This window comes from Maylandia zebra, linkage group LG20 (assembly GCF_041146795.1).
Source record: "Maylandia zebra isolate NMK-2024a linkage group LG20, Mzebra_GT3a, whole genome shotgun sequence".
Lineage (NCBI taxonomy): Eukaryota > Metazoa > Chordata > Actinopteri > Cichliformes > Cichlidae > Maylandia > Maylandia zebra.
In genome coordinates this window covers 36,963,871-36,988,853 of record NC_135186.1, presented here as the reverse complement: position 1 = coordinate 36,988,853, position 24,983 = coordinate 36,963,871, and the positions used below count along the sequence as shown (strand labels likewise).

At 44.2% G+C, this 24,983-nt stretch overlaps 1 protein-coding gene across 7 annotated transcripts in view; it reads left to right on the top strand.

Annotated features, from left to right (window-relative positions):
• LOC101464467 (IQ motif and SEC7 domain-containing protein 1) overlaps positions 1 to 24,983 on the top strand; it is a 179,572-nt gene that overhangs the window by 96,916 nt on the left and 57,673 nt on the right. The window contains exon 1 of one of the 7 annotated variants that reach the window (XM_023153670.3): positions 12,649 to 13,015. The exons of the other annotated variants lie outside the window; for them this stretch is intronic. Within the exon in view, the coding sequence (XP_023009438.3) occupies positions 12,951 to 13,015 (65 nt within the window). The 5' untranslated portion in view covers positions 12,649 to 12,950. Of the gene's footprint in view, positions 1 to 12,648; positions 13,016 to 24,983 lie in introns of those variants that run through there. 7 annotated transcript variants of the gene reach the window in all.

The following is a 24,983-nucleotide window of genomic DNA, read 5'->3' as shown; positions in this document are numbered from 1 at the left end:
TTGCACTTATTTTCAATGTATGTAGTTATTATGGACTTAAAGCATACATGTTATTAATATTTGTGATATAACGGTTGTATTGATGTATAGCAACTTGAAATGCTCCCACAAATGTCACTGCAGCAGGTAAAAATGTAAAGATAAGCTCTGGCAGACTTGGATCTATGGTGGGTTTTAAACGGGGGGCACAGAGGAGGAACACGCTGAGGAAGGCAGGTGAAATCCGAATATTTGTTCCACAATAAATTAGATTTTCGTGTTCATGTGAAGCGCAGATATAGTTGGTACTTTATGAGAAGTTTCACATTTGTGTGGAGTGAATATTTGATTGGTCAGTCAGTCGTATTTCAGGGAGCAGGTGGTTTGTTGAGCTCAGTCTTCTGAGGTTGTTTTCTTGTTACTGTGAAGTTTTTTTCATCTAATTCTTTGTAGCATGAATCCAGTTTTTCTGTGCATAATTAAATGTGATGTCTTCTGCATGATGCCCGAGTCTCTGTTCACTAATTCTGCTGTTTGAACAGGTGTTAGCATACGCAGGTGCAACCTTTGGAAACAAACTGATTTGCTGTTGTGTCTTCAAGATGTTCAAAATGTTCTCTGTACAGTTCAGCAGGCAGCATATTACTGCATCAAACTACTTCCTGTTACTGTTTCTGGTCGCGTCTCCTGCTGCGTCTGCTCTAATCTCCTCCTGCAGGGAGGCGCAGATCGTACTCCGCTCCTCAGCTCAGCAGCTTGAATTTTAAAAACAGCTCCACTGAGAAAATGTAATAAAACTTCACTGTTGAGAGGAGCCGACCGTCCTGAGGCGTGATTCCAGCTGCTGCTCACAAACACACACACGCGAGGCATCAGGTGTGTGTGTCTGCACCAGTGACACACACACACACCTGCAGATTCACACACATACATGCAGCAGCCTCGTATACACACAAACTGGCGCTCTGCTTCTTGCTGCAGGTGTTTTTGGGTTCAGACTTTGTTTTAGGCTTTAAGCTTGTGATAGTTGACTAATGTCAAACATTTGTTCTTTTGTGTGTTTGCGTTACTTGTGGGGTATTCCCTCAGTCCAGTTTTGGGCAGTTGAAAATCACGCCAACAAGGCCTCTACATGTTCCCCAAATAACTGAAAAGTATCCTGGGGCCTCGGGGGAAGAGTGCAGCAGGAGACTGACAGAAGTGTAGGGATGGGTACCGGTGTCCGGTGCCATGATGGCACCGGTTCTGACATAAACGGTAGTAACCAGACCGAAAAGCAGCGCACATTTCGGTGCTTTATTTCGGTGCTTTTTTTCCCCTGAGCTGTGATACACTTTAGATTCTAGCCAATCATTTTACGTTTCCGAGGATAGTAGGCGGGGCCAGGTACGTACGTTCTGTTAGAGCAGAGCTACAGATTAAAAATGTCCAAGGCGAAGCGGTCAAAAGTCTGGCTGTACTTCACAGCAAAAGATGCAAACTCAGCAGCAACAAGTGCTTTAAGCTGATACTGTGATACTGTCAAAGGAGGTAACACCTCGAATCCGATGAAACACCTGGCGACGCATAGCGTTTTTTTTAAAGCCGAGAAATGCGCCGTATTTGATAGCTTGCTGCGAGACCTCACACCGAGCACATCTACTGCGGGTGGGTTGCCTGTTATGCAACATCCCCCAAAAACACGAAGAGGAGAGTCCTGGCCCCTAGCCCTGTCAGTGTAGCTGAAGGAAACGGTTTCCAGGGCCTAATCCGTGGATCGACTTCCTTCGAGGCGTGGACGTCTATCAGCAGAGAATGTCCCTTAGTCTGTAACACAGTCAAATATATTCTCAAGTAATATTCAAGCATGCCATTCAGCGTGTTAGTACGAGCTCGGGAGCAGCTTGGGAGAACAAGAAAACAGAGACTGCTTTAGATTGTCTTCCCAAAGTGACTCAACTTTATTCACAAGTACAACAGTTTATATAGAGGGACAAATTCATGAGACAGCAGATTTATCAGTTTAAACCAGTACAGACCAAGATAAGGGAGCGTCTTCCTGCCCTTGGGTGAAGAAGCATCCTTTGTGTAGTGTATCAGTTCAGCTACAATTGTGATTATCTCAGCGACATATTTTCAAGGCACAAAACGAAGAGTTCTTTCATTAGTGAAATCTGAAACAAACCATTTGGCCTTCAACAGGCGTCTAAAAGATTAAGAAACTAATGTAGCTGAGGGAGTGATCTCTGTGGTATTTCAACCTTGTACCAGCCTGTGATTCTCACACATCAATTCTTGGGTCAAAGAGAAAAATAACTAAAACAAAGGGGCCTTATTGAATGACAGAGTTTTCCTGTATAATGTCACTATAAAACAATATCCAGTAAATGCTACCATGGTACTAAAATACCTAACAGTAGCAGAAATGATGAGGATGATGGTGGCAGCAGCAGCCGTTCTTCTCTGCGTGAGTAGCTAATTTACGTTGAGTAGGCTAACCACGTTATTACATTAATGCATGTAAGGTGAACTAGCAAACATCATCATAGCTACATGCTGCTGTCTTCTTGTTTGATGGCAGATACTCCCTTCACCCTGGCCAAAAAGGCTAAAATGACCAAAGAAAAAGTGGAAAACAGTTAAACATGAGAGGTTTTTGGACAAAGTTTGTGTTTTTTCCATTGTTTAAGCTTCCAGCCAAGAGTGATACCATATATGCCCCATAGCTGCAGAAAAGGCTAACATTGTTATATTTTTACAAAAAACAGCTGAACATGAGAGGTTTTTGGACCAATTTTGTGTTCTCTATTCTTTAAGCACCGGTTTGAGCACCGTTTGAGCACCGGCACCGTTTCAAAAGTACCGATTTGGCACCGGTATCGGATAAAACCTAAACGATACCCATCCCTACAGAAGTGTTTGCAGCGATGTGTTCAAAGTGAGGAGAGAAATGAAGATGAAGCTTTTCACTGGTGGACCTACGTTCCTGCCACTTATGGCCGTAAGATAAAAGTTACAGAAATGGACTTCCTCCAAAGGATTCCTGGATTCTCAGAGATCCGGTGACAAACTTAGAGAGAGTGCTAAATCTCTAAGCTCAGTTACATCTGATTAGGATGCCTCCAGGACTCATCCTGGGGGAGGTGTTGCAGGCACGCTCGTCAATGTGGAGATGCTGAAGCCAAAGTGTCATTATTCCCAGAAGAAGAGCTGGAGGAGGAGATCAGAGGGAGGGACATCAGAGCATCTATGCTTAGACTCCTGCCACACACCCAGACACACAGTAGAACATGGGTGGATGTTTCAGGGACATGAAGCTGCTTGAACAGTGACCAAGTTCCTGTAAGGAAGTGGGTCTGACCATCACACCCCACAGTTATCACTGATCATGAACTGGGAAAAAAGAATCCAAGTTCATTCTAGTGAAATGAAGAGCAGCACATCAGCAACATGTCATTGTTTCAGCTCTGGTTCCTCCGTGTTTTACCCCTGATGTCCACGCCCCGCCCGCCGTAAGGTAACTTGTTAAGTTCACGATTTAAAATGAGCTTGAAGTAACGCGCTAAGTGTGCAACCATGTCAGGGTTAGTGTGTGTGTGGGTGTGTGTTGCAGCACTGCAGTACTGCGGTGAATCTCCAGCTGATCACATTTCATGCAGGTCAGATTGTTCTCAGCAGAAAAACGATATCGTTTCTTGTTTGCTTGGTGGATTTGGCTGATGACCTGGCTGAGACCCACTCGGCTCAGGTTGCTGTGGCCGTGTTTGTTCTGCTGAGAAACAAGTAAGCACTCTCGTCTCGTCCCTCCTGCTGTTTCCATGTTTTTTATATTCTTCTGTGAAAGCTGCTTGAGGGCATGAAGCCAGGGGCCATTCCAGGATTTTTTTAAATCAGGTAAACCAAAGAGCATTCAGACAGGAAATCAAAAAGCCTCCATCAGACATAAAGACAGTGTTGAAAATTGGCTTAGAAAACACTGGGCATGGTTTCAGTGTTGTGTGTGGATATTTTAATGTTGCAGGAAACCATAAAGAGAAAAATTCCCAAGAGCAAAGGTTAGACATCAGACATGAGAAAGTCATGTTTGTTTCTCAAGTCGCATTTTTACATATTTAAATGAAAAAAATCAAATTCAATTTGAGTTCATATGGCTGCTGTGCAGAAATCTCGAGCTAACCCTCATTTCTGTATGTTTTGATTGAAACGTGGTAAATAGACGCAGTTATTTTCTGAAACGTGCTCTCAAAGAAGTCAAAACCAAGTTTCTCCAGTTCCTTTTATATTTGGTATGATCACTTTTTTTCTTTTGCATCTCTGAGGCAGCTTCCTGTAATTTCTAGGAGGCTTCAGCAAAAGTTCTTCAGGCATCTTGAAGGTCATTCAAAGCTCTTCTCTGGATGTTGGCTGCTTTTCCATCACGATGACCCCACACTGCTTTAATGATGGATCAGTCGATCCATGACTGTTGGTGTTCCATTGTTGTGGTTTGTTTCTATCCAGGAGCACTTTTACTGCCAGTGTGTTTGGGGTCACTGATATGTTGAAAAGTAAAGCTGCTGAGAATCTGGAAAGGATCTCTTTTTCTCTCTGTTCATTTTTCCATCAGTTTGAACAAAATCTCCAAACCACTGGCTGCAGATCAGCCCCAAACCGCACGGAAGCCTCCGCTGTGTTTGTCAGATGGCTGTAGACGCTCTCCTGAGTACCTCCCTACATACTGACAACCTTTTGAACCAGAAAGTTGCACAAATGATGTGCTCCTAATAACAAAGTGCCTAAAGATACAAATACAATATCTAAAATTGGTTCTTTGCTAAGCTGTCTGTTATGTGTCCGGTAGCAGGACTGGTCTGGGAGCATCCAAAAACACTTTGAAAGACCTTCAGAAAGGCTGCAGAACTATTACTCAAGATTCATGTAAAATATTGCATGAAAGTGTGGCTCCTTGGAGATATAAAGGGCTTGTTCTTGACCTTTGCACAGCATGGTATGTGCATTAAGCTATAAAGTATGACTATGAAGTCTCCAACAAGGACCCGCACTCTGTGGTCACCGGCGGGCTACACAGCAGATAGTGGTAAATTTTGGGTAATAGCAATAATGATGCTAACGCGTAGCTAGGAGCAGCTGATTTTTCAGTTTCTGGGTAAAAGGTGACATCACATGTGCTGTGACGTCTTCTAGCTTAGCATGCATGACAGTGCAGTAACAAAAGTACAAGAATTACAAGAATGACTAACTTCTGTTATGCCTGTGCAAGTGATGACAGTGTAGCAAACAGCAGTGTGGCAACAGGCAGTGAGCCTCACCTGGTGTCACACAGGTCAGCATTCATGTTTTTTTAGTTCAGCGACCGAAGATTGGTTTTGAAGTTGCCACTAAAGTTGTGCTTTCTTTGCTCCCAGCAGGTGGCGCTGTGCTTCAAATGGCACAGGTGACCTTTCAGTGCTGAGCACATTTGGAATTTCATTTCAATCTTTCTCGCTCTGCTCTGCCAGAATATGTTAGCTACGCTGCATTGTGTGTGTGTGTGTGTGTGTGTGTGTGTGTGTGTGTGTGTGTGTGTGTGTGTGTGTGTGTTGCATCCCCCCCCATATGCTTGTGATCCTCCCAACACACACACACACACACACACACACACACACACACACACACACACACACACATGCTAAAATCAGCAACACACAGCAGCGGAGTGACAGCATGAAACCCCGGTTGTCATAGCAACACCTCACTTGACTCCTGCAACCACCCTCCTTCCCTATGCCCCACCCCTCCTGTTACACAGCAACCGTCTCCCAGCAACATCCTCCTCCCACCCATCTCGTTCTCTCTCTGTAATTGTCTCAGCGAAGTTGAAACAAACATGAACAAGGGAAGGAAGCAGGATGCAGGAGAGAAGGAGAGGAAAGGAGAGGAGGAATGATAAAGAGGAAAAGCAGCTGCTGAGACCAGAACCATCCCATCTGGCGGTGATTCTGAGCAGAGCTGTCATGCTTGACATTAAAACACACGATTACCACTCACAACTTAACCGTGATGTCATTAAAGATGCACGTCGGGGCCTGGCATAGATTACATGTTGTAGTCACCTCAGAGTGTTGCATGTGGGACAGACATGTAGGTTTGAAGCCATGAGTGTGAGAGGTTATGCCTGGGCGCCTGGATCAGCGGTTAGAGGAGGACAAACCTCGATCCAGCTGCAGTGTGTGAGGCAGGAAACACTGAGGCTTTCAAGCATCTGCTGCTAACGTCTCGCTCCCGCTTACCTTGGGTGACCTTCAGAGTTCTCGTAGAACTTTCCAGTATGTTTCCACACAGTGACGTTACACATCCTTCTTAATATTACAGGAAAACATTGTTTAAAACGATTTATGTAAATATGTCTTCCTCATGTCTGTCACTCTGTTCCTTTCCTGTTTTTTTATGGTGGCCTCACATGTGCAAACATGGAGAGCATAAGGCACAAAGAGCAGCCGTCAGGCCCCATACAGAGCAGGACAGGCATCAGTGACAGCACACACTGACTTAGACTCGGGAGGAAATTCGATGTTCACCAACTGCTAAAAGCAGCTGAAAGAGAAACATAAACTGGCAGGCTTCAGAGGAGCTTGGATGACCTGCAGGGTTTACCTGATGGTGTCTGTAGACACTTTACTTGCTTTTTGAATGCATGTTTGCACAAAACCAGAAACCTGGTGAGGAGGCTGGCCTGGATGATGGGTGCCGCCTGACTGAGACAGCAGCAGAGCCCCGTCTGTACTTTAGGAAATAAGAGTCCGAATGTTTTTGTCCTTTATGTGGGGTTTGGTTTGTGCGGGGGGGAGGCTATATTGGGGGCTATTTCTAAGCTGACAGTATCTAGTGTTGCACATTGTTGGTGTCTTGATGAAGCAGAGAGGAAGGATTAAGGAAAGGAACTTGAATCTAAGCATCTAAGACATCTTTTCATAGATTTTCATGGAAAAAGTCTTAATAATTCCACAGGAAACTGAAATGTGGGGACGTCTCATATTTTTAGTTCTGTTACTATGCTAACTGTTCTATATGCGGCGCCTTTAACCTCATATATCCCCAACAAACTACAAGAATCAGTGTCGAAACAGATTTCTTTACTTGTACTTCTTTTTCTGAAGAACATGAGGAAGGAAAAAGAGAGAAAAGGAAAATAATGACGAAGAGGAGGAGGGGAAGAGGGCAGCTTATGAGAAGTAATGATGAATTATAGAAGCTTGTCCCCAGGCTGAAGAGTCACTGTGCAGGGAGGGATGGAGGGGGTGGGGGGTGAGTCAATGATGGATGGAGAAAAAGACAGAGATAGGAGAAAGGGGATGGAAAAGGCGAATAAAAAGAAGTAGCTCAAAGCAAATGTTGAAAAAGGGAAGAGTTGGGAAAGAGGATAAAAGGAGGAGAGGGACGGGTGGTCAGAGAAAAGATACTGACGGGTGACAGGAGGAGGGAGAACCATGTGTGGGTCAGTGCATTCTGTCACAGAGCACAAAACTATGCAAAGCCCCAGTTCCTGTTGCCATGGAAACCAGGAAAGCTCTTTCATGTTTCACAGTGTTGCCCACGGTAACTGTCATGAGATTGAATGAACGATTGGGGGGGGGTGATGAGGCCATAATTTCAGAGGAATACACAGAACCAGGGTTCTGGTCCAGCTGTTTCCGGATGTTTCCTGAAACGTGCACATCTGGGCTACATCTGCAGCGAAAATATTCAGCTCGTGGAACTTTGAGGCTGTGAGAAACAGCCTGCCTGCATCGTGTCTGAAACATATCAACTGAATAACACCGAGAAATATTCTTATCTGCTCTGAAGCGTGACCCCGGGTTCCTGTGAACCTGAAACAGCTGTCTCACTGAAACAAAGTGGGAGGAGCCACTGGGTTTCCCGCTGACATTTCCGTCTTATAAAGTTTGACCTCCGACACAGGAAGCTCTCCGGGATCATGGACTGCGACGTATGGACCAAAACCCATATTTCTGTATTAATCAGATAAACAGAAATACACATTGTGTGTTTGCTACTGATGGATGTAAAGTGCAGATCATCTGTGATGTCACAGGTCATGTTTAAAATCTGTTGGTGTCTCAGTCAGGAGCTGCTGCGGTTTTCAGGACACGGAAAAACTATTTTACATCTTTCTATCTGATATTTAACATAAAAATGCTCTCTTTACTAATAGGATAGCACCGTGTGTGCAGTGTTTTTTAAGTGCTTTTGTATAACGTTCAGCTCAGAATCTGTGTGTTATCTGTAGTAGACGGCGTAGGCCACACCCACTGCAGACACACAAGCTAAAGGGGTGATCGCCTGTGGACGCTCAGCAGATTTTACACTGCTGGAAGAATCGATAGTGGACGCTTTTAACCACTTCCCCTGCAGCCGGACAGATCTTTCTGAAGAGGAGGTGAAAGTATTGCATTACACTAGACTCCATTCACAAATACGAGGGGAGGTTTTCATCTTCTGCTGCAGCTGGTTAGTTTGTGCGACTAACAGAGTCGGTTAGGCATTAAAACATCGCTGCTTTCACTGGTGTTTTATGTTTCTGAGTTGTTTCCACAAATCAGTGAACAAACTATTTGACCAACCCTGTGTGTCCCTCTGTGCTACAAATAACAAGATATTTCATGCAACATATCAGACTTTAGTGATGCAAAATCAGAAAATGTTGTTATATTTTCTAATTTTGCGTCTCTTTTTAAAAAATCTCTCATACCTGCCAGCCTTAACAAAGTACCAACCCTGCAGATTTATGCTGTACCAGTGACGCTCTGATATATCAGCCATTGCTGGCTTTGTAGGATGATGTCTTACCCCTTTGATTCTCTTCTATCACATCAACCCTCAACATGTCCTCCTTCACTACATCCTCGGATCTTCTCTGTGTTCTTCCTCTTTTCTTCCTGCCTGGCAGCTCCATCTTCATCATCCTGTGTATCCACTTTCCCTCCTCTGCACATGTCCAAACCACCTCAGCTCTGACTTCCTGTCCGTCACCACTGCAAACGAGAAGGGACTGAGAGCCGACCCTCCGATGTAATCTGTCTGTCCTTCATATTTACTGATTACTACATGAAATTAATATTTTCATAACTCACCTGGACTATTTTACACTTTAACAGTGGAAAAGTGCTGATTTGGACATGGAATTAATGTGTTGCTGTTCGAGCCTCGCACATGACAGATTTTTACACTGCATCATTCATCATCTACAAACTGCAATAAAAGCTCAAAAGAAGTTGTTTGTTAGCTTGATAAGAAGATGACAGTTAAAACAGCTCTGTCTTCTTGGTTGCCATGGTGAAATGTACTTTGAAGTCTGCACATACATGCAGACAGAAATATGCTTCCTATTGAAATTCGTCAGTTTCAAAGTCAAGCTGACAAAACGTCACATTTGAGTCTGTGCTCTGCTTCCAGTTTAACCTCCGAGCCTTCACCTTTTATCGCTCACTCAGATATTTTCCAACAAGGGGTTCCCCAAAGCAGCTCCTCACACTTCAGCGAGCTGCATCGTGACAGCGTGTCGCAACACTTCTGGCTTTCTTATCAATCGATCAGACATAAAGCTTCTTTTACATCAGCAGCAGCAGCTCTGGGAGCACAAGCACCAGTTTGTTTTTAAATAAGGACCTGTATTTATTGATCACACAATCCCCTGAATACAGTGGAGTGATGCAGCCGTTCCACAGGAGGCTTCGATGCACCTTCAGCTGCGTGTGTCAGGTCTTCTGTAAAACGACATCACGTGGTGTTGACACACAGAAGTTCATGTAAGAGAAAGCTGCCTGCACTTTTTAACTACATGGATATGTTTTCCTTGATGTCAGTGGATGAGCACGTGCACGGAGAGGAGGCTTTGTTGGAATATTTGGGCCGTTTTGCCGCTGGCGTCTCGCCCACTTTGGCTGCAGTCAGCTGCCACTCATCGCGCTGCTTCTGTCAGAAAGCTGCTCCCTGCAGCCGGTCAGCATCTCCTCACCAAAACCAGGCTGGGTTATCGGCTACGATCGACGAGATTCTCGGTTCATGGTCACGAGACACCAGCAGACTCCGTAAATTCTCACAAGTCTGACGTCTGTTGCTGCTTTCTTTAAGTACTTGAAATAAATGTGTGACTTCTTTTTTCTGGTCCTCAGCTAAAAATGAAGCTTCGGCTTCGCTGCTAATGAGTCAGTGTGAAAAAACACATCCTCAGACTCAAAACTATAAGCTGTTCGTCCACTCAGAAATGCAGAGCGATGGTTTTTCCAAGAATGTTTTTTTTACATTCTTAAATAGAAACAATATCTGTAATATATAAATCAGTTACTTAAAAATGAATGTGTGTTTTGTTTTAGAGCGAGGATGATGATGATGATTTAAGCAAACATGCTGCTCGTCTAAACCCTGGAGGGTGCGGTCATTTTAACCACTTCACAAATACAAAACAAACCAAGATGTTTGTGGATTTTTCTTCTCTGACAGAGTTTAGTAATCACATCATGAAGCACAGGACGTCATTTATCATCTGTGCAGTGGGAAGTCTCACACAGGAAACAGCAGGGATGCCGTGGCTCGATGCAGAAGGGTTCGCTGGGACCTTTGAAGTTTGATGGTCAGACTTTTGTCTGATTGTTTCTTAATAACATTTAAATTTACAACAATGGATTACATTGATGGGTAATACATTTCATTACAGTAGATGTCTTTCTGAAAGTGCTGTAGCTCATTCTGAGGATATAACTCTGTTATCTTCTTTGATGTCACGTTCCAACATGCAGCTGGCTGCCTGTGTCCGACTACCAAACAGCCCCGCCCCTGCAGGAGGTTTCTTCCTGCTAAAAGGGAGTTTTTCCTTCCCACTGTCACCAAGTGCTTGCTCATATGGGGTCGTCTGGTTTTCTCAGTAATATAGTAGGATCTTTACCTTACAGTATAAAGTCCCTTGAGGTAACTGTTTTTGGGATGTGGCTCTATATAAATAGAACTGAATTGAGTTTGCATGTTTTTCTTGTGTCTATGAGGCATCAAACAGCTCGCGTGTTGTCATTTAAAGACTTTGCTCAGTAAAAGTGACCTTGAGCATTTTCTCCATCTTCAGTGACCAAGGCGACATTGCCTAGCAAACAGTCCCTTTTTGTGTTCTTTGAAGTGTAGACGAAGCTGGTTTCAGAAGCAAAAAGGATGAACCTCGTTACTGTTTTTATGATGATGGCTAGAAGGAGGCTCTGATTTAAATGGCGTTGTGAGAAACGATGGGCCTGCAGATGACTGTATAATGATTTTCTGATGCGTGTGACAATGACCCGATCGATGGTCTCTCTTCTGCTGTCGTATACTTTGGTTTCTGGCTCCATGAGAGAGAGAGAGCTCATCAGGCTTTGTTGATGATGGTAGTTTAGATACTTTAACCAATAAATGGCATCAAACTGGGCAACAGTGATTAAAAAGAGTTTAGATTTAGCTCTTACGACTTTATGTTTATTCGTTTACAGTTTATTAGCTGATGTAAAACTGCAGCAGAGAGGCATCTTTGACACAGGAGCTGAAGTCAGTCACAGGAACACTCATGCAGGTTGCATGCAAAGATGATAATGCTCAAAGGTTTACCTGTAAAACAAGGTGGGTTTGTTTGTGTTTTTGTTCTGAATTATTCAAAGCATACAAGCTGCAAATATGTGAAATTTAAATGAATAGAAATATAAAGAAACTTTTTTTCCTCCCTTTTGTTCTAATTACCAAATTATCCTTAGAGCTGTGAACAATTTAGGCGTGTTTTACAGCTCCGGTCGGCATGAATTCACCTTTTTATCCCAATTACAAAACATAGCTTCTCGCTTTTTATGTTTTGCACCACATTACGGAAACAATAAGACCAGAAACCAACACCCACGAACTTCTGGTGTTTCAATTCAATTCAGTTTTATTTATATAGCGCAAATCACAACAACAGTCGCCTCAAGACACTTTAAATTGTACAGTAGATCCTACAATAATAGATACAGAGAAAAACCCAACAATCATATGACCCCCTATGAGCAGCACTTTGGCGACAGTGGGAAGGAAAAACTCCCTTTTAACAGGAAGAAACCTCCAGCAGAACCAGGCTCAGGGAGGGGCGGGGCCATCTGCTGTGATTGGTTGGGGTGAGAGAAGGAGGACAGGATAAAGACATGCTGTGGAAGAGAGACAGAGATTAATAACAGATATGATTCAGTGCAGAGTGAGTGAAGAAGAAACACCCAGTGCATCATGGGAATCCCCCAGCAGCCTATTGCAGCATCACTAAGGGAGGATTCAGGGTCACCTGGTCCAGCCCTATATATTTATACCTGTATCTCTATATTTATCTATTTATCCTAGTATTTGAAGCCATTAGCTGCTGATAAAGCCAGAACATTACAGTGTGACCTCCCCCATCGGGCTGCACCATCTTTGCTGTCTGCTGGCCACCCGTCAGCCCCTGACTAATAAATGTAGTGCAGTAAGTAGAGCTTAATAAGCAGCACGTGTGGACATGCCCTCTGAGATGTGCTTGAATAGATCTTTCACGTGTTTTCTTCACATCTGTGGAGACCTTTAACACCAGCTGCTGTGTCAAAGTGTTTCTGACACTTTTACACGAAACTTTTCGGATGTTTTCACATATTTGGATGATCACAATCATCACTGAGCTCGCAGACACGTTAATGCTTCACTTTGGGGTCCAGCGGGGAGATTAAAGAAAGCGACGAAGGAGGAGGAAGTCCAGACCTGTAAAAGTACACACAGAGAGAGAGAGAGAAGGCGATGAAGGAGGGCTGATGATGATGATGATGCGTCTCTGACGAGGCGCGAGGGTAGCAGAGAGCGGTGGAGGGAGGAGGACACAGAGCAGGAGAGAGAGGCTGAGGCAGCACTGGATCTCCGCTCGGCTCTCCCTCCCTCCCTCCCTCTCTCCGGTCTCCTCCCGGTGGTTGTTGTTGTTGTTGCCGCCGCGTTGATCAACAGCAGCAACGATGTGGTGCATCAACTGCGCCTCGGACAAAACGCCCGCGATCCTGCACAACAAGCTGCTGTACTGGTAAGAAACAAGCCGACGCGCACACACGGGCGCGCGCACAGCGGCGGACCCTCTGCGTGTTTTCCGCCCGCGGTGCCGCACTGCCGAGCAGCTGATGCTCGTGGCTGTTAATGAAACGCGACGTTATTCAGACTAACGGCGTCGTTACAGGTGATGTCACTGCCGTCACCGCTAATCACCTGTCATTTTGTGCGTGTGCGAGCGTGCGTGTGCGCCTCCTCCTGCCTACCTGTCTCTCTCTCTCTCTCCCTCCTGTCTCCCTTGGTGCATGTCTCACTACCTTTCTGGTGTAGGTGTGTCGTTGCCGCAGCTCGTAACGTGTCAAACTTTTCACGTGAAGGAGGCGCAGACACGGCGGAGCGCGCTGAGTGGGCGCAAACGGAACTCGGGCCGCTGAATTAGAAGGTTTGAAGTGATTTTCAGTGTCTCTAAAGGAGACTTTGGACCTGTTTGGGTTCAGACTCGAAGCACCGCGGTGCTCCTGATCTGCTCGTGTGGCAGCTTCATGTAATGTGCGTGGAAATCTAGACTCAGATGTGCTTTAATGGCTCTCCCTCACTCCCTCTCGCGATGAGAGGTCATTAGGAGATGAGCTCAGTTATGGGCCTCTTGTTCATCAGCTGATTGTATCCACAGAGAGCTGGGATCACCATTAGATGCAGGATCGATCCCACTGCCAGCACTTTCACGGGCGGGTTATGATACAGTGGCCCTCCGGGATCACAGTAACAAAGACACCAACATTCAGCCCTGCTGTTTCTGCTCATTCTTTAACTGTTCTCGCTGTTTGCTCCTTTTCTCCTGTTGGACTCGTTTTTGTTGACATCACTTTGTTCTTGGTTAGTTTCTCTTTTGTTTTTGTGGATGTTTTTTGTTGTTTTCGTCACTTTATGGTCACATTTCTTTCATCACGTTGTTGGTTTTGGTTCTCAGGTGTTTTCGCTGAAGCCTCTTTTTGTATTTTTTTGCGGATTTTCATAATTTTTTGGTCATTTTGAGGGTTTTTTAATCAGTTCTCAGGTTTTGTCAGTGACAGTGTGAAAGCACTTATTTGACATTTCTGAGCTGATTAGCTGTGGTTTGTTTTCCATTTGTGGTTGTTTTACAGTCGGTGGATTTTGTAATGGTCTCTAGGTTTGTTTCACATCATTTTGCAGATGTTTTGCGTTTCTCTCAGTTGGTTTTTTGTCAGTGGTTGTCATTTTGCTGTTGCTGTTGTTTTTTTGTGGTGTTGTTGCAACTCATATTGGTTGCTGAGTATCTCACTGGTTGTTTCATATCACTTTGTTGTGGCTTTCTGGTTATTTTGTGGTAAATGTGCATGTTTGTGGTTGCTTTGTGCTCAAACTGAAAGTGTTTGCGGTGGTTTTGTGGGTCTGTTCTTCATTCCTCACGGTCACTTTAACTGTGGGGCTCGTTCTGGTATCCGTCATGCACACTGTGTATGTTTGTTTGCAGCCAGCAGCACCCAAGTGGTTTGTTTTGATTTTATTTTCACATGAAGATGTAAAAACAGGAAGGATTAAATCAATAAATTCAGTTCTCTTGAAGCATGCAGGCCTCCTGTGCATAGAAGGTTTAATGTGATATTATTTTGAGAGGCATCTTAGGGGACCAGTTATTGGATGTTTGTGTTGATAATGACAGAAAATAACCTCAAAGGAGGGCTAATTTCACAGTTACCACCAATCACTGCAAACAGCACATTTAGCAGCATCTAGGGTTTTGTGCTGTAGAGAATTTAGAATGACAGCCGTAGTTATGAGGATGAACAATAAACGTGTGCGATAAAAACACTACGGAGAACAAACGAGCACTGAAACACAATCTGCCCTCATCTCTCTGAAACGCCTTAACGACTGAGGCTGAACGCATTATGTGAACTTCTAAAAACATCTTCGTGTCTGTTGGTTGTGGTGCCTGCAACAGTTGGCCTGGTGTCACACTGAAGGCAGTGATGAATTGTGGGATATTCTGGGCTCTGAAGCGTGCGAGGAGAGAAGTGTGTGCTGCTGTTTTTCAGTTGTGAGTCGGTCTGACGGGCCGTATAGTTGTGCACTACAGAGGGTTTCTGTGCGCACGTTCTCTCCAACTCTGTGTGGGTTTGCTCCAGGTGCTCCAGCGTCCTCCCACAGTCATGCATGCTTGTTAGGTTCATTGGTGATTTTAAATTGGCGGTAAGTGAGGATGCGAGCGTCTGTCTCGACGTCCGACCAGGCAGCTGTCCGTGGTGCTCCCGCCTCTCGCTCAGTGTCGGCTGGGATCGGCTCCAGCTACTTGCGACACAGGACAGATGAGTGGCCGTGGACGTGTTTGTGGTGTTTGCTCCCAGTTTTTCCTTCCACCTGTTGGTCCTTTGACATTGTAGACGCGATGTCTTTTCCACTGCTGTGCCTCTACTTAAGCTGACAGAGAGATGCTGTACAGGGAAGAGTCAGAGGAAAAACCTGTGGGAGAAATCCTGATATCATTTATTCTTCAAAGAAACACCTGAAAAATTGCAAAGCTATGATTTATTGCCAGGTTCAAAGTCTGGAGGCAGCTGTTTTTTGAATCTTCCGGTGTAGCCAGGATCAGCCTTTGAGCTAATATCCGCTTCTTATTTCAGTGTTTCACTTATTGGCCCCCAGGCAGTCATTAATGTTAGTCATGACCTTCATTACACCGCTGGGAAGCAAGTAAATGAGGCTGACTTACAGAAACCAGTGGGCCCTCCTCTACAGCTCTAAGTCCGACTGTACTGAGTTTGAAAAAGTCTAAAAGAGGCAAGAAAATAAGACAGTGGACACATTAGTGGGACAGGATTGTCTGTCCTTCAACAATTTCTCTTTTCTCCTAAAAACATCGTTTATGCACTTTCTCTGTTTAAAGTGGTTCAGAAATGTTGCTTCCATGACTTTTATGTAAAAGTGAGAAAGGTCACACATTTTTATTTTTCCCGTCTTTGGGCTGCATACATACGTTGAGAGTCCGGTGCTCGTCCTTCCTCTCCCTCTCTTGTCATACAAGGTTGTGGGTTAATCTGCTTCAGTAATGAGTTTGCTGTCGGCACGAATCAGACGACCGTTGTTTTGACATTTTCCTCTCTGACCTCACACTCTCGCTGCGATCCTGCTAACAGACGGTCTGTCTGTCTGTCGGACACCTTTCTCCCACAGACAGACGTTAAGATCCACAGTTTGAATCATGTGACGGTCACAGTGAGTGTAATCACAGACATCAGCTGTTTATAGCGACAGCGCACAGAGCAGCTTTTTTTATTTAACGCCTTTAACAGTTGTTATGATCCATACGCTGAAGTTACACAGGAAAAATAATACAAAGAAACCAACTGAACAAATCATTCTTGGTTTACATGAACAGTCTTAAAACATTGCAGCACCAGACCAGCGTCCTCTAATGATGAGATTTGAGAAATAAAATTCCCCTCTCATCCCTGTGGGCGGTTTATCCTTCAAGCTCGGGTCCTCTACCAGAGGCCTGGGAGCTTGAGGGTCCTGCGCAGTATCTTAGCTGTTCCCAGGACTGCGCTCTTCTGGACAGAGATCTCCGATGTTGTTCCCGGGATCTGCTGGAGCCACTCGCCTAGCTTGGGAGTCACCGCACCTAGTGCTCCGATTACCACGGGGACCACCGTTACCCTCACCATCCACATCTTCTCGAGCTCTTGGTATTTCTCCAGCTTTACGTGTTCCTTCTTCCTGACGTTGCTGTCGTTCAGTATCACTACAGCTGTCTTTTTCTGCTTGTCCACCACTACTCTGTCCAGTTGTTTAGTCATCACCAGTTTGTCCATCTGTATCTGGAAGTCTCACAGGGACTTTGAGCTGTTGGAGGTTTCTAGAAAGAAACATCTTTTTGCAACACTGACACCAGCTGGAAACACTGTGAAGCAAAAAGATGTCACTAAAGTGAACTCATACCTTCCTTTTTTGTCATTTACCAAAACCTTCACTTGTTAATGCAACGTTATGCTGCTTTTAGCTGTGTTTCTGCACAACATGAAATAAAGTAAAGCATGGATTGTTTTTCCACAGTCGGGTGAAGTCGGAGGACACTGGCGGTGTTGTTTTTGTCAGAACAGATGTGTGCTGTTCTCGGAGTAGGACTGTGGTTAATCGCTGCGTCGTTCGTGTACTTTTGGTCCTTTCAGGAACTCTTAGCGAGACATTAGAGCCGCGGTTTTGTGTTGTTGCTGATCTAAGAATCCACGACGTAGCTTCGCTCCAGTACCATAGAGAAGTCGTGTTCGTCCTGGCAGCACAGGTGGGAATCCGGCCCTCAGCCCCAGCAGTGCTGCGCTTCATTAGTTCTCTGCTCTGCCAGTGGGAGTGTTGAGGAAGAAAAGACATAAACTGAGTCATGCAGGCTGTTGGAGGAGTGTTGCTGAAGGAGTTGACTCAGCGGCATTGTTGCTTTAATCCCATGAGGAGCGAGGCTGTTGCCTGGAAACCTCCGAGCTGATTTTGACCCGACTCCTCGCTCAGGCTTTCTGGGACACGCTCGGGCTGTAAGGCCTGTGAGAAACGCCGAGCGGGACGGACGCTGCAGGGCGAAGGATCCTACAGGCTGCTGCGCTCGTTACAGACATTATTATCCTGTGTAAGAGGGAACATACTGAGGACTTGGCTCCTGTTTGAGCCTTACATGCAGCAGAGCAGAGGATGCAAAGCTTAAAGACAAGATATTAAATGTGAATGGTGCATCCTCTGGGGAGCAGGAAGGTGATGTGTTAATATGTATGATGATATTTTAGGCTCTGACTTTTGATGCTACGGGTAACAATCAATCCTTCAGGGACCCTGAATATCAACAGTGAATTCATTATGGTCTGGACGGGTTTTGTGCTTTGAGTCCACGCCTGTGGGAAACCATCCTCAGGTATACTTGCTGTATTATGTTTGTTCTTTATTTAGCTGCTATTTAACCAGAAAATGAAATCTCTCTTTGGAGACACTGAAAGACCGATTTTAGCAAAACAAAAGAATAAAACCCAACTATTTCTATTATGATCGAAACCTTCCTCAGACATTTTGGTCCACACTGACCTGTGAGCGTCACACATGCCTGACACCATCTCCCGCTCCACCACGTCCCAAAGGTGCTCGGCTGGATGGAAATCTGATGACCCTGAAGGCCGTTTGAGTGCAGAGAACTGATTTTCATTTTCAAGAAAGCAGTTTGAGATAATGTGAGATTTGTGAAACATCCTGCTGTAATGAGGCATCGGTGGGAGGATAGAAAACAGTACAGTGTGCTAAAAAGTTACCGCCCACACGATTACACCAACATGAGCCTGAACCGTTGATACAAAGCTGGATGGTTTCATGTTGTTTCGGTCAAACCCTAATTTGAATGTCGTAGCAGAACCCGAGCTCCCAGTGGGGTCTCCTGCTGCTGGAGCCCATCTGCCAGGTTTGACATCCAAAGATGCTCTTCTGCACATCTTGTGTTCAATAAGTGGTCACATGACTTACTGTGTCCTTCCTTTCAGCTTCAAGCAGTCTGCCCTTTCTCCTCTGACCTCTGAGATCAACAAAGATCTGCTGTGCATGGATGTTTTCTCTTTTTCACACCGTTGCCTGTAACCTTAGAGATAACTGTGTGGGACGATTGTGAAATCAGAGCAGCTCGTCTGGCATCGACAACCATACCAGTGTTCAGAGTCACTAAAATCAAGTTTCTGCCTCGTTCTGATGCTCGATTTGAACTTCAGCAGGTCGTCTTTACCACGTCTACGTGCCTAAATGCACTGATTTGCTGGTTGCCTGTTCCTGAGCAGCTGAGCAGGTGTAACTAGCACACAGAGAATATGTTGTTTAAGAAAAGGAGGACATCAGTGGAACAGCTGCTGTCAGTTAGGGCACATCACCAGTTTAGAGAAACATCCTGCCATACTACAGGAGAGAAGAACGACAGTTTTATAACCTGGAGGGAATAAAAATTTCTCTTTTACTCTCATGTTGATTTTCTGTTTATGATGCAGCTTTTGTTTTTAACCTTGACCTCAGTAGATCCGAGATGAAAACAGGAAGAAGGAAATAAAGTTTGTTGTAATTAGATTTTTCAAAGCTTCTTTTGATTTTGACTCACGTGTCGATGTCATGTCCAAAGCAGCGAGGTTTACACGTTGGCTGGTTTGTTAGGGTCGTAAATAAAGCTTTGAAGAAGCATCAGCAGCTCTTACAAGATGGCTTCTAGTTTAACAACATGGCAACGAGTGGTCAGGATATTCATTCCACTGGAACGAGTTTAATTTCACTGCCATTCATAGTAAAAATCAAAAGATCAATAGGTAGAAGAAGCCGTCTGTGTTCAGGCTTTTGGGTTTCAGCGGGTTGGGTTCAGTATAAACTGATGGAACATTTAAGTTTGGATGTCTGAACTCGTCAGACTCAGATCACGCGTCAGGTTTCTGAGGATTTCTCTCACCTTCTCACAGCTGTCTGAACATCAGTCACAGAGCGTGATTCTACACTGTTCGTCCAACAGGACCCTCCAACTCTCAGGTTCTCTTCAAAAGAGCCTCTCTCTCTTCACATCAGTCATCACTCTGTCGACGTGTTTCTGTAGTGATAATCAGTCACAGTGGAAATCTTTTTTAAGAGTATGTAAAGGGTACAGCTTGGATTTGGGGTCACGAGGGTGATCTCACTGCCAACACCTCAAATGCTGCTGATTGGTTGAGACCCCCTGAGGTCCCATTTTAGCTGCGTACCCCTTGAGTCGTGCTAAAATGCTGAGCTCGAGGAGCCGGTTGCAAATGGGAGCAAGTTTTCTTTCTAAGATGGCATTAAAGTGAAAAAGTGCACTGTTTGTCAGTTCAATGCAAAAAAATCCAAAATTATCAGCTTACTCAGGACACGATCTCCATGTGCACAGGCCTAACAGGCTAAACACCCCAACCAGACATCCCTGCGTGCTCCACCACCTCCACCTTTGGTTCTTTTAGGTTTTCGTCTTCATTGTATATGAAGTTCCATGAAAGTTGGTTCACCGTGTTACATAATCAAGATTATGTGTTGCTGCATAATCAAACCTGCCTGACTTGACATCTCTGCTGACAGACCCAAAATACTGGAAAATGTCCTAATGATGGAAACAGTGGAAATAATGGACAGCAGAGGCCTGAGGTCATCACAGTCTCGTTGTGTTGGATAGGAGAGTGTTTTTGGCAGCTTCAGTCTGTCTCTCTGCTTCTCCTGTTTCCTCAGACAGACTGAGACATGATGCAGCAAAATGCTAACTACCCTGCACTGTACAGTGTGTGTGTGTGTGTGCAGGGCTGTGGGTGGATGATCAGGGCTTATTATGTCTGCTCAGCTCAGATCCTATGCACACACACCGACCAGCTTTACTGCAGCAGAAGAGGAGAGATGGGCTCACATAAACAGCCCGCACTGCTACAACTGTGGCTTGTAAAATGTGTGTGTGAGAGCGAGAGAGGGAGATTAATCAGTGTTTTGTGCTCTGCAGTATTTTGTGGGCTTCAAACACCCCCAGAACAGCCAGAAGGTGCTCAGATGTGTGTTTGTGTGTTTAAATATAGTGAGAAAATAATTGGTTAAGCATGACGGCAGCAGTTAGCCTGAAATTAACACCCGCCAACCCTCCAAGTGCAGGTAAAACTGAACTAACGTTGCAGGAAACATGACTGAATCAGAGTCTAAATATTCCTACAGTCTGTCGCTGCAGTTCCCATAAACACGATGCTGCACCGCTCTGCTTCTCAGAGCCACGTATAAGGTTTCAGTTTAAGCTTCTAGCTGGCCGTCAGCATCGCGCATCACACGTGGATGGATTATTGGAAGGGCGTAGACCCCTGAAGAAGGAGGGCCAGTAGATTTCTGAGCAAGTTAAACAGTTCTTGTTGTAAAGAAACGACGCAAGGAAACAAAGTAACCAAATTGGCTTCGAAACGCTACAACAACACTTTGTAACTCATTTACTGCTATTGATCCAGATGCTGCTGGCGTCTTCAGTCCCTGGTTTGGTGCTAAAAGCTACATGGTTACTTTTAAGAAAACTTGGTGCCAAAGGGTCATTTAAAAGCATTTGTTTCAGGCATGTGGCTGAACCTGGCATCTCCATTTCACTTAGTCCTCCATTGCTGAAATGTTTTCACACGAGTACAGTGTTGACAGGGTTGAGAGACTCGGGTCATCGTGTGTTACATTGTGTGCAGGTGTGGGTGGACGGAGAAGGTCAAATTTAAAGTTGTGCGTAATTCTTTTTGTTCTGCTACTGTAACACTAACGGCTCATTATGTGGTGGTTTGAAACAATCACAGAGGAGGGGACAGGAGGACACTGTGGGGTCAATTATTTCCCACGTATATCACCAAAATAACGTTCATATAGTTATAAGTAGGAGAGCAGTAAGTCGTAACTCGTTTACAATGATTTAACCTGCCTACACATATCTGCTAATATGGTTACCATCTGTGTTTGTAATGACTAAAATGGTTAATGAGCACATTGGCAAACTTAACAGTTTTAGCTTTTGTCTTAAAGTCTCCTTTGTTTGCGTCCACTGGGTCTCATGTAGCACTCAGCAGGAGTGTGTCTGCGTCAGATGCTTTCACACTGCTTAAATATCCCGTGTGGTTCAGACGTCCTTGCTGCCTGCGTGGAACAGGAAGCTTGTTACCTGAGACTGAGTTTCATTTAACAGCTGACTCTGCGGTTGATTGAAGCTGCCACTGTCACCCAAGCAGGTCATCAATGAGTGGCCCAAACACTTAAGGGTTAACCCTGTGGATAGTGATCGCTAAGGCTGCAGACGGCTCCAAACATGTTTCCTGCAGGGTTTTTTCTACTGTTGGATTTGTGTGACATTATAGAAAGGGGACATCCTTATATGGTCATCTCAGGTAACTAGCCCAGAAGCCTCGCCCACCTGATGCTCAAAACTGGATTAAAGGGGGAGGAGCTTGTTTCAGACAGAGGATACACAGGGCTGAGTACAAGATGAACTTAATTCAATAACTGTGGCTAATACGAGGCTGCTCTCGAAGAGAACAAGTATTAAAACTGTGGCTGGAAATGAGAAGCATAGCTCTGCTTTGCTTCCTTATTGTTTCCTCATAAACAGACTGTGTGTCAGCCGTGTGCACACTTAAATGCAGATGGGCACCGAAGGCTCATTTCCCCGATGAGCAGCGCTGACCATTAGCCGTTAGTGCTGATAGCTCTTCATTTATTTATTCTTCTTGGATGCTTGTGATGAAACGATAGCTGTTGTCCCCAGAGTTGCATCAAAAGGAGGAAAGCTGCTTTTATCAGAACCCAACGCCACCACAGTTTGGTAATATTGGGTTTTAAAGTCATCAATCACCTTTCAAATTAGGGACGTGAATTGATGTGATTCCATTATCGATCTCACTTCCTTCATTTGGAGAGTCACCAGCATCTCTAAGCAGTATATCAAAGACATTCAGTTGTACAGAACGGTTCCTGATTCCTGTTCCAAATACACACAGATCTAAACTCAAGGATGTCGTCTGCAGTCATTCAGGTGCGTGGGACTCCCAGCATGGCCGCTGGAGGCTGCTCCACCACCTGGAAGCCATTTAAAGACATTACAAAGTATGATGAGCTGCATAGGTCTCTGCCGTCCAAATGTTTTACTCCCCCACATTTTATACATAACAAACAGGTGTTAGTGATGAGTGTGTGTGGTGTGTGTCTCTGTTTGTTGGTCAGTCACACACTGGATGGTTTTAGTGAAATTAGAAAGTACGTCTGTGTCGTCACATCTGAAACAGGAGCTTTCAGGTTTTGAAACCTTTTTACTTTGAAAGGAGTCACTCTAACGTCACACAGTGTAAACTGATTACACTGAATTAGTTTAGCTCAGGTAATCATTATGTGACCTACTTTTCAGTGTGTAGCTGTCCAGGAACTGTCCCAGGATCAGTTGGGCAAACCTTCAAACGCTGACAGAGAACACTTCGAAAACTCAAAAAGGAAAATTAGGCCACGTTTGGAAACAGGAGAGAATCCACTAACTGCTGCTTTTGTCTTACATCCACAATATTTCTGGATCTGTTTGCATCGACTTTTATTCTTACTTGATACCAAAAGCTATTTCAGTTTTCTTTAGTTGGACAAATGTTTCCAGTGACTGATGTCCTGAGAACGTGTTATTACGGAACCGCTCGTGATATTTTTATAGGCTTTCATGGTCTCAGCTGGAATGTTCTCATTGTTTGTTTGCTGTGATTTAGCCCCATATGAATTGAATTGAACTGGTTTCTGACCGACATGTAAAAACATAAAATAATTAAAATAACTGACTGTAACCTGACAGCCTCAGTCATTACCAATCAGAACATTTCTCCATCGTTTAAAATTCGTTGTGTCAGGATCATCCTCTCTACTTTCTCATATAGAACTATAGAAATATTGGCCATCAGTACTGGACAATGAAAACTCCACAATTTCTCCCATTAACTTGCATGATGATGAGCATCATCTATCATCTATGCTGATTATATTCTTTTAAACATTTCTCCACAACCATCAGCCCCCCAGTCTGAGCTGAGCTGGAGCGCGTTGGAGCTGAACAGTAGAAGTCTAAGAACGGAGCCTTGTGGAGCTCCACATGTTTGTCACTGAAAGTTAACAGGAAATGCTGATATGAATGAGAGAAATTTGGGCAGAAAACTGTAAAATATAAAAGCTTCACTGATCAGCTTTACCGGTTCAGCGTAAAATTAAGAAATAAAATGCATTTTGTTATAGTAACAACTTCAGAATCAGGCGACAACCTAAAGTGGAAACGCACACCAGTGTACAAATATAAGAATGCTAATTGTTCAGTTGCTACAGATAACAAATCGCTCATAACGCACATGAGCTGCAACACAGCAAATAAGCTCCAGTAAATCATTCATGCACAACGCAACAGATGCTATTGTCCAGTTTTTTAAACAGTTTTTTGTTTCTTTGACGTTTGAGTGAACTTTCATCGTGTGTTTAGCACCTCGAGTCTCTATTGTTGTGACTCAGTGTCATATAAATAAACCTGAGAATAAGCACCATCATCTGTTTTATGTCCATGAAATTATTGATATTATTTATTTAACAGCAACATTGGTTTGCTAATTCAATCTGCAGAATGTTACATACAAAGTTACAGACTTGAGGCTTTATCCTAAAATCACAGGTCATTTTTAATATTTGTCTTATTTTTGATTAAAGTGTAAAAGGTATCAGAACAAGTGGTCAGATTTTTATGATTCATCTGATCTGAGCTGATGTTTAGTGGTTTATATGGTGATTGGACTTTAGTTCATATCACTGGTTTGACTGGTTGCAGAGAAAAACCTGTAAGCCTGCCTTCAGTTTACATGCTGGACGTGATAGAAGTGCTGAATTTTCCATCCTATCAGATACACGGCAAAAAATCCCGGAAACTCTGCAGGACATATGTAATTACAGGAAGTGAAAACCGTGGGTTCAAAAGGGTTAATGAATGAACTGGTGCGTGCTTTGACCGAGTGCTGGTTTCCTCTGTAATTAGTGGCACTTTCCTCTACGGGAACTGTGGAAATTGGACTTGCATATCAGTTTTCAGATTCTTTGGAAATAAAAAGGAGACTGTGACCCATAAAATACAGCGATAATAATGTATCCGAAAGGTTGAGTGCAGCATTATAGATTTGACATTATTTTGTCAAACACATAATTAAATAATAACTCTGAGATGTCCTGTTACTGAGCGGAACGTTTACTGCTGGTAATGATTCACCGAGCGTTTTACAGAATAGGAGCGCTTATAGCGACAATTACACGAGAGATTTGTGGTAATCGTCATCACCGTTAAAAACACGCTCACTTTCTCACCTGAAATTCATCTGACTGTCAGCTCAGGAATAGACCCGAGAATCACACCCATGACTTTTGTGCTGTGCTTAACTTAAGTCAGTGGAGGATTTTGCAGAGACCCTCTCCTGATAGAAAAC